We start from the raw sequence: 10175 nt of genomic DNA on the forward strand, positions 1-10175 counted from the left end.
ACGAATGCGGTTTTCTCCTCGTCCGCCTCGTGCATGAATATCTAATGATATCTACGGAAGGCATCCATGAAGCTAAGCAATGCGCACCCGGCCGTGTCATCCATTAGCTGATCAATTCGTGGCAGGGAAAAAGGGTCATTTAGGCACGCCTTGTTAAGAACCATGTAATCTACGCACATCCTCCACGCCGGCGGCTTGGGCACCAACACCACGTTGGCCAGCCAACCAGGGTATTTGACTTCTCGGCTGTGTCCTGAGGCTATCAAGGTGTCTACCTCCTTTTTTACGAAATCCATGCGGTCGTTTGAAAAGTATCTCCTCTTTTGAGCTACAGGCCTAAAACTGGGGTTGACTGCCAACCGATGCGTTATCATTGCCCGGTCGACGCCCGTCATGTCTTTAAGTCTCCAGGCAAATATCTCCTTATAGCTTCTCAGTACCTCAATGACTACCCTCTTTACGGATGCAGGCAAGCCTACCCCAATCCGTATTATCCTTTCTGGTTGATCGGGCTCCAAAATGATTTACTCTAGCTCGACCGTTGGGGTCGGCCGCTTAGTCGTCTGGTGGGCGATGGTGTTCACCCGATCAAACCTTTGTCCCATCTTCCGGCAAGCTTGCAAATAACAATTGCGGGCCATCTTCTGGTCGCATCGCGCCATCCCTACGCCGAACGGCGTACGTAATTTCATACATAGGTGCTCAATGGAGATTAGGGCGCCCAAGTCTTCCAGCCCGGGTCGGCCAAGAATAGTGTTGTGCGTGCATTCCAGAGCGACCACCACGAATTCCATCTCCAGTGTTCTGACCTGGGCCATGTTCTCAACTCCACCGTAAGGGAGGTGCACCCCTCGGCCTCGATAGCATCGCTTGTGAAGCCTTCTAGAGGGGTCCTGACCGTCGCAAATGTTCCTTAGGCAATCTCATCTTCTGGAAAGCTGCCAAGTATAGCACGTTGACGCGGCTACCCGTATCCACCAGTACTCGACGGATGACCGACCCCTAGACGTCCATAGCTATCACCAAGGCGTCCCGATGAGGGGTGGGACCCCACGGTAAATCATCATCCGTGAAGATGATCACTTCTCTGCATGGTTTTTTACGGTTCGACTCATGGAAGGCTATCGCTCCTACGTACAACTGTCGCGCTCGGGCTTTCCGGGCTCTCGCAGAATCGCCACCTTCGTAACCCCCTACTATCATGTTGATCACTGGCTTATGCTTCTAATTCTTATCAGCATCCTCCTCTTGAATAGGCTCTCGGGGCGACCGGAGCGGGAGCCTCTTTCTGCCACTGCGAACCTGACCGACACCATTGATTGGGGGATAGCGGCCGGCCGCAATTTATGAGCGTCTCAATCTCCTCCTTCAGACCTTCGCATTCTTCCATGGTGTGAGTATTCGTGCGGTGATACCTGCAATAGCGTGTGGCAGTTGTGCCGACCACTTCCGGCTTGTCGCCCGGCCGGATGGGAAGAAGAGGAGGCAGCTCGGGGTGAACTTCGTGGACAGGTTGTGCTGTCGACTGATAGGCGGGAGCTCCCAACCGGTCTTGCACCCAGTGATCTCTCACACGAATGTTCCCCAAGTCCAACGTTCGCCCCTCGCGGGGACTAACTACCAGGGGGTGCTTGCAGGAGGACCCCTCTAGTCGCCGCTTCTGTCTGACTGCTTCTTCCGTATCGGCTAGCTGGTTGGCTCTCTTAATAGCTTCAGCATACGTCTTGGGATTTTTATCCCGTAGCTTGATGTAGTATCCGTCTGCCCTCAAGGATTCAATGAAAAATGTCAGGGCTATCTGGTCGTCCAGGCCATCGATCGCCTGGGCCTCTTTTTGCCATCGCACAATGTACTTGCGCAAGCTCTCTCCTTCATCTTGGTGTACCCGGGATAAGTCTGACACGAACTTCTTAGGTTTCATGCTTCTTGCGAAGTGTGTCAAGAACAAACGGGCCAGCTCCTCGAAGTCACCAATCGATCCGGCGGGCAGCTTCAGGAACCACCGTTGGGCGGGCCCCACCAATGTAGGGAAGAACGCACGGCAGATAATCGAAGCGTCTGCGCCAATTACTTGCATCTTGGCCTGAAAACTGATAACATGGTGTCGCGGGTCACCCGTCCCATCGTAGGTGGGGTGATCGGGTAGCTTAAACCCCGTCGATGCCCTATAATCCTGCACCTCTGCCGAAAAGGGGGATGCGGTTAGCAAACTGTCCGTCGGCGGTCTTTCTTTATCCTCAACCTTGCGTCGGAGCTCCTGAACTATGGTAGCGAAGTCGGTCATCACCAAGTTGGGCGGCTCCGGGATCAAGAGTGACTCCCATGTACCTTCAATGACCTCTCACCTGCGCCGGGCAGCTATCCTTCTTTGAATGACGGCTCGGGGCGGTTCCCCCTCAGGTCGCTTTCTTCCCCCCAAGACTGAGTGAGCGGGGGAGCGTTGCCTGGCTCGAGCCCCCAGCCGGTCTACTACCGACCGAGCGGGAACCGCGGGGCCTAGCCGTGAATGCACTAAGCGGGCCGCGTGCGGGCTCCCTTGTGTTTGCCGTTCTAAGCGCCCCAGATGCTGAGAGGCCTCGTCACGGTCCCCCGCAAGAACGGATCGCGCGGGTTGCAAGTTCGCGGCAGGCGGAACTTGTCCTCTTTCCCGTACGTACGCATCGAACGCTTGCGCCATCAACTCGGCGAAGTTGGCTTGGGCCTGAGCGATGGGTGGTGGTTGATCCATTCTTGGTGACTCATGAGTCGACGCGACAGTACGCTCGGTACGTGCGGCTGACTGCCCGCCCGAAGTGCGGCAACTTAACTGCTCCCTTAGATCGCCCACAGAGGCGCGGCTGCCAGCTGGTAAATCTCCTGCGTTGACTACGATAGCAACGTGACCGTTTGCCGGCAGGGCCACGCCGTTTTATCCTTTATTCCGGTTGCTATGTCGGGTACGAGCCATTAGCAATGCTTAGAGACAGGACCTTTAGTTTTGATCCCCACGGACGTCGCCAATGTTGGTTTTACGGCTTCCGGGTTGCCGGTCGGCGGGCCAACACTACCGTAAAATACTATAAACGTAGAGCTTATGATGGAAAAAAGAGAGAATAATGCGATATTGTTTCTCTAGGGCTTCGACCGCTTGAGTGCCTAAAGAAGCTGAAAAAGAGATCCCTTTACACAATGATCCCAGGGGGATACTTATTCAAGAATACAAAATCTGTACAAGGGAAGTAGGGTAGACGTGGAGCCAAAATCTACAAGGAAAGTAGGGTTGACTGATAAGCTTAATTTATAGGCATTATTTAGAGGAATTTTAGTAAGTGATTTGCTTTAATAAATTAAGTTTTAGGGTTAATTTTATTATAAATATTATATTTAATTATATGTTACTAGTTTAGACTAGTTTAGATGGGTTTTAATAAATATTAGGCTAATGTTGCATTTTTATTAATATAAGTAGGAGTTTTATTTTAGTTATAGTATTAGATTTATTAGGTAGTTTTATATCTTCAAGTTTAAATAAGTATTTTAATACTTAAGTTTAATTAAGTTAATTATGTCATTAGGATATAATTGTTTTGCTTTAAATTAAATTGGTTTTCTTTGTTTTCTTGGGCAGATTGGCGCACAATATAAGGAAAAGAAAAAGGAGAATTAGGGAGGATGGGGTTTTGTTTTCTTTCACGGCAGTAGAAGAAAAAAGGCAAAAAGAAAATCCTTTTAAATGGTTTGAACTTTGGGTTCGGACGGAGGAGACAAAAGCAGAAAGAAAAGAATAGGGAAAAAAGAAAGCTTGGGAGCGGCGGCGACTTCAGGGAGGAGATTTCAGCGAGGAAGCGAAGTAATTCAAGGCTCCATTGCAAGGAATTTTCAAACTTCAATCGCATCTATCATCTCTTAGGCTTGAATTATTTTTCTTCCCTACTTTATTTCTTGTTTAAATTTTCAGAATAATATTCCTTGAATTGTTTATGCATTTAATTATGATTATTGGCTAGAACTTTAATTAGGGATTTGGACTAGCCTATATTAGATTTGACGGTAAAAATGTTACCGGTAGTAATAATATTAGAGTAACGCAATGTAAAGGAGTGACAATAGTTGTATTGCCAAGTGTTTTAGTACAAAATAGTCAATGTGTCCTCCCAAGTCGAGGGGAGTATCAACTTATACCAGGGTGCTAACGGTAACAACATGGGACATAAATAGGGAGCTAAGCCTTTAATTCTCTCTCATCAATGGTGGCTTCAATGGCAATAAAGGTGACACCTGTTGGAATTCTGTCCGTTGGAGTTCTGTTCGTTGGGTTTCCATGTGGTGCCGGGTCAAATATGGCGCCGCATCGAATGCCCACTTATGATCCGGGTCGGGTGCCAGCCCTATTATCCTGTCACCAGTCCCCCCTACTCCTGAGTCTACGGATGTGTTTGAGTTGACTAAGAGTAAGACTGAATTTGCTTGATATCGTGCAGAATCCCGGTTGATCCTGAATATGTGATTTTATTTTACAAATAACATATGATTTTATTTTATTTCTTATGCTGGCCGAGACGGGCTTCGGCCTAGTTTGGCAGGCCGAGGCGCGCATTTTGGCCGATCGTGGCCGAGACGAGCTTCGACCCCCATTTTTTTTTGTATGCTAGCTGAGACGGGCTGCGGCCTAGGCTGGCTGAGGTGCGTGCCTCCGGCCAATCGCGGCCGAGGCGTCGCTTCAACTGATCATGGCAGAGGCGTGCACCTCAGCCGATCGTGGCCGAGGCGTCGCCTCGACTGATCGTGGCTGAGGCGTCGTCTCGACCGCTCGTGGCCGAGACGTCGCCTTGGCCGATCGTGGTCGAGGCGTTGCCTCGACCGATCGTGGCCGAGGCGTGCGCCTCGGGCGAGGCGGGCTCCGGCCTGTTTTTTTTTTGTTTTTTTTTTTGAAGGCCGAGACGGGCTTCGGCCGGCTGAGACGTGCGCCTCGGCCGAAATGTGGCGGAGGCGCGCGCCTCGGCCAATCTCTTTTATTTTTTATTTTTTTTTCGAAGGCGTTCCATGGATGCCGAAAACGAACTTGCTTCAATAAACAACATGGGCGGACCATTTTTCTGAAGACGCTTCGTAAATGATGATTATGCCTCAATAAACAACACGGGCGGACCATGAATACAAGATATTATTCCAAAAGATTTCATAATATAAAGCGGGCGGACCGCGATTACCAAGCACTAGTCCCAAATGAGTACCAGAATATTAAGGAAAATACTTAATCAAATGTTCCGAGTTCCATACCCGGTCGATCATCCTTGCAGATGGTGTGGACTTGTAGATCCTTTCTGCCAATCTTTTTGCATGCTTTTACGTAACAATTGCGGGCTGCTCGCTGGTCTCCTCTGACGACCCCTATCCCATTCGGAGTAGGGAACTTCATACACAAGTGTTCCACCGACACTATGGCCTTGAGGTTCTCCAGTGTCGGCCTCCCCAATATGATGTTGTGAGCACAAGTGAGTCTTACCACGATGAATTCCACGTCAAGTTTGCGAATGTTAGGTCTCGTGCCTATCTCCACTGGTAAGACCACTGACCCCTCCGTCTCCACTGAATCACCCGTAAATCCAAAGAGTGGGGTACGTACTTCTTTGAGCTGGTTCCTAGGTATCCCTAACTTGGTAAAGGCATCGTAATACATCATATTGACTGAGCTTCCCGTGTCGACTAAGATGCGGCGGACAATGACATCGTTGACGTCCCTTTCAATCACCAGGGCGTCACGATGGGGTAACGGGCCCTCTGGGAGGTCATCATTAGAGAAGGTGATGACCTCCTATCTCTGTTTCTTTTCTACAGGAAGACTCACCACTTCTCCCACGTATAGCTGCCGGCGCCACTTCTTTCTTTTTGCGGGCGTGTCACCCCCTGCGGGTCCACCATAGATAAAGTGTATGGTGTGTTTCTTTTGTCGTCTGGGCGCCACCTCGATTTCTTTCTCGCTATCATTCTGCTTAGATATTTGGTCGTGTTCTCTTTTTTTGGCATTCGAGGTGGACGGCTCGGTGCCATCCTCATTCCTCCAGACATTTTTTGGTGGATTGTGTTGCGGCTGTTGCTGCTGCTTGGATCACTTGACGAAATGTCGGAAGTAGCCCTGCTGGATGAGTTTCTTCTATTTGTCTCTTCAAAACGTGACACTCATCTGTATCGTGGCTGGCTTGCCTATGAAACCTGCAGTACTTTGTTTGGTCTGCCTATGAAACATTTGCTCATCAACCTTCATGCACTCCTCGGGGAATTCTACCATTCTCATCTCCTCAGCTTGCTTTAGGATGACACTGACGGGATGGGTAAGAGGAGTTAAATTACATAGGGGGACCAGGCAAGGTCGCTCGTGGTCTCGGTCTTTCCCTGTTTGCGCGTGGTACCTGACTGGGCGGACTAGCTTTCCCAGGCTTCCCACTTTTTCTACCATCTTCTTCATCCTCTTCTTCCCATCAACGTCCTCTGCTTCCGCATAACGGTTGGCTGTCCTCATCAAATCTTCGTAGGAGCGGGGTTGATGAGCGTTTAGCTGCTTGTGAAAATACCCTGACCTTAGGGCATAGATAAATACCGGGATCGCCGCCTTGGAGTCAAAGTTGTAGACATTATTGACTTCCTTTTTCCATTTGTTTAAGAAATCCTTGAGGCTCTTGCCTCTGTCTTGCTTTACTATGCAGAGGTGAGAGAAGGGTTTCTTACGTTGTATGCTGCTGGAGAAGTATGTCAGGAAGCTCTTGGATAGCTCTCCAAAATTTTGGATCGACCCATCCAGGATAGTGTTGAACCGGTCTTGGGCCGCTCCATCCAAGGTGGACAAGAATGCTCGGCACATGACGGCATCCCCCGCCCCAATCATTACCATAGCAGCCTTATATCTCGTCATGTGGACAAGTGGGTCGGTGGTCCCCGTGTATGCTTTGATGGCGGGCATCCTAAAGTCTCTCGGCAGAGGCACATCCATTATACTTAGGGAAAATGGCGCTACCATCCATACCTCGGGTTCCGGCGATTGCTCCCATGCCTCCACCTTCTTCGCTAACTCTTCAATTCTTCTTTGTAGCCTCTCGACCAGGACTGACTCGTCAGGGTGCTGGTGCGGGGCCGGTTCATCAAAACGACGACGCGGATCCGACTCATCCATGTGTCGGCGTGGAGCCGGCTCATCAATGTGTCGCTCATCCGAGTATCGGCGTGGAGCCGGCTCATCGACGCGCTGCTCATCCAAGTGTCGGCGTGGAACCGGCTCATCGACGTACCGCTCATCCAAGTGTCAGCGTGGAGCCGGCTCATCGACGTGCCGCTCATCCAAGTGTCGGCGTGGAGCTGGCTCATCGACGTGCCGCTCATCCAAGTGTCGGCGTGGAGCCGGATCATCGACGTGCTGCTCATCCAAGTGTCGGCGTGGAGCTGGCTTATCGACGTGTCGCTCATCCAAGTGTCGACATGGCCGGCTCATCAAAGTGCCAGCGCGCATCAAAGTGCCGGAGCGCGGCCAGCTCATCCAATTGGCAGCGCGGGGCCAGCGCGCGGCCGGCTCATCCAAGTGCCGGCGTGCGTCCGACTCATTAAAGTGCTGGCGCGCGGCCGATTCATCAAAGCGCCGCCGCGCGGCCGACTCATCCAAGTGCCGACGCGGGGCTGGCTCATCAAAGTGCCGGCGCTCGGCTGGCTCATCCGATTGGCAGCGCGAGCCAGCGCGCATCAAAGTGTCAGCGCGCGGCCGACTCATCCAAGTGCCGACGCGCGGCCGACTCATCCAAGTGCCGACGCGCGGCCGACTCATCAAAGTGTCGGCGCCGCCGGCTCATCCAATTGGGGGCCAGCGCGCATCAAAGTGCCAGCGCGCGGCCGACTCATCAAAGTGCTGGCGCGCGCCCAATTCATCAAAGCGCCGTCGCGCGACCGACTCATCAAAGTGCCGACGCGGGGCTGGCTCATCAAAGTGCCGGTGTTCGGTCGGCTCATTCGTTTCGCTCATTTTCTCAGTGAGTGATTTCTGTGTTGGTCTGCTTTCGCGTCGGCGAGGGCCCCTGGTAAAGGACCCCTCGGCCCGTGATCCCAATCTTTGCCGCACGGGCGCCCTGTGTCCCAATCGTTCAAGGGCTGGGAGGGTCCTGGTTGCCGTCTGGCCGGTCCACCTCTTTGGGTGCCCTCCTCTGGACCCCCTATCCTGGTATGACGTCCTGCTGGGCTTCTATCCTTCGTGGGGACTCTACCTCTATCTCCTGCGGCCGCGGTGGGGGCACTTGGCCTTGCAATCCCGCCGCTGCATGAGGTAGGGCTGTCGCCGCTTGCCGAATGGCATCGGCAGTCGCTTGGAGGTTTATGGCTTGGTTTGTTCCTCCATTATTAAGTTGTTTTTGAAGGTCCCTGGGCCTCCCGTTATTGAGAAGTTCTCGGAGGTCCCCTCCACGATTGTTGGTGAGTTGGTCTCGAAGGTCACCTGAGGCGTTGCCGTTGTTCAAGTTGCAGGAACCATGGGAGCTGTCGGACACCATTCTTTCAAGCTTGCTGTTGAAAGAGAGAATGAGTTATGTGTCGTTGCCTGCTTGAGTGTTAGACTCAGGCTCTCAATGAAAGCACCAATGACAGTAAAAATGTTACCGGTAGTAATAATATTAGAGTAACGCAATGTAAAGGAGTGACAATAGTTGTATTGCCAAGTGTTTTAGTACAAAATAGTCAATGTGTCCTCCCAAGCCGAGGGGAGCATCTACTTTTACCAGGGTGCCATAAATGGGGAGCTAAGCCTTTAATTCTCTCTCATCAATGGTGGCATCAATAGTGGCTTCGATGGCAATAAAGGTGACACCTGTTGGTATTCTGTCTGTTGGGTTTCCATGTGGTGCCGGGTCAAATATGGCGCCAAGTCGGATGCCCACTTATGATTCGGGTCGGGTGCCAGCCTTATTATCCTGTCAAGATTAATTGACTATTTTTCATGTGTTAATTCTTCCAATTTCGATTAATAATTGAACTTGATTATATTTATTTTATGTATTTTAATTGTGGATTGTGTGACTGGCCATTGCATATTTTCCATTATTGGGGTTCATAAGAAGAACTGATAGGAGAATTATGAACCTAGAACTCGTAAGATAAACATAATTGACCTAAACTAGACATAACTTTAGGTATTTGTGGTGATATTTGATTGTTGCTTAGTGGGTTCAATTAATGTTGGTGAGATATCGACGGATGATCACAGTTAATTGGATACAACCTAGTAGCTCGACGGAGTATTAGGATATATGTGGAGCAATTGTCTCTATAATCATAAGAATCAATACTTAGGAGAGTTAGTCAATTATCTAATAGGTGAACCCCAAATCTCTAGTCTTCTCTCAATTGAAAGTTTCCCTCTGCTTAAAATTCATAAATATTCTTCGTGGGATCGACCCTGGAATACTCCAGGAATTTATACTGTAATTGGCTCTGTGCGCTTGCAGATTATAGCAATCACTGACGTATGAGGGCGAATCAACTATGGAAGTTGGCCGCTACTACGCCCTAGTTGCCTAAAATAATAAAGGAAACTACTTGCATTGAATGCGGAAAGTAAATCTCTGTGAAACATATCTGCAACCGCCTCTGGGGAGTACTTGGTCGGGGAGTATCCTGGTTGCAGAGGAGGTGTCTCCGAGGGGTTGCCATACCCGGGCGAAGATGTCCTGTCCGCATAGCCTGATGGCCTGACTGACTCTCTGAATGGTTCCCAGCCTGGAACGCGCTGCCTACGGAGCCTGGTCGCCCAACCGAATCTTATGGGGTGTTCGGTCTGGGACAAGCCGGCTGTCGCGGCTACTTACTCTGCTCAGACCGACTGGCCTTCGCCGAGGTCAGTAGTCGGTGGTCGATTAATGAGGACCGGTTGGCTAGGGCCCCCCTGTACTCTTCCGGGAGCCGCGGGTGTTGCCCCTTTCTGCTAAGTGTGGTGCCCTATTCGTGCCTGACCGCCTGGCCTTATATTCCCAGCCGGATGTCCATTTTGGGTATCTATCAAAACTATTTGAGAAATAACAATTAAGCTACTGAACTAAAAAAAAAACTCCAAAATCATCTACGAACCTGAAAAAAGTAGCAACTAATATTTTTAACAGGTAAACTTTAAGTTTTTATTGACTAGATTCGCATGTGTGTATTTTTTTACTTTTTTAAAATATCTAACG

General features: G+C 50.3%; 1 protein-coding gene across 1 annotated transcript; it reads right to left on the minus strand.

Annotated features, from left to right (window-relative positions):
* Positions 1–1234: 1234 nt before the first annotated feature.
* On the minus strand, positions 1235–2284 carry LOC109167889. The gene has a single exon (XM_019316960.1). It carries the CDS (start codon positions 2282–2284, stop codon positions 1235–1237), a length of 1050 nt encoding a protein of 349 aa, XP_019172505.1.
* Between the last annotated feature and the right edge of the window lie 7891 nt (positions 2285–10175).

The sequence above is a fragment of the Ipomoea nil genome, unplaced genomic scaffold, assembly GCF_001879475.1.
Source record: "Ipomoea nil cultivar Tokyo-kokei standard unplaced genomic scaffold, Asagao_1.1 scaffold3170, whole genome shotgun sequence".
Classification (NCBI taxonomy): domain Eukaryota; kingdom Viridiplantae; phylum Streptophyta; class Magnoliopsida; order Solanales; family Convolvulaceae; genus Ipomoea; species Ipomoea nil.

Bases quoted from the DNA above. Each gene is read 5' to 3' on its own strand.
- LOC109167889 (XM_019316960.1), bottom strand. From the start codon at position 2,284: ATGACCGACTTCGCTACCATAGTTCAGGAGCTCCGACGCAAGGTTGAG.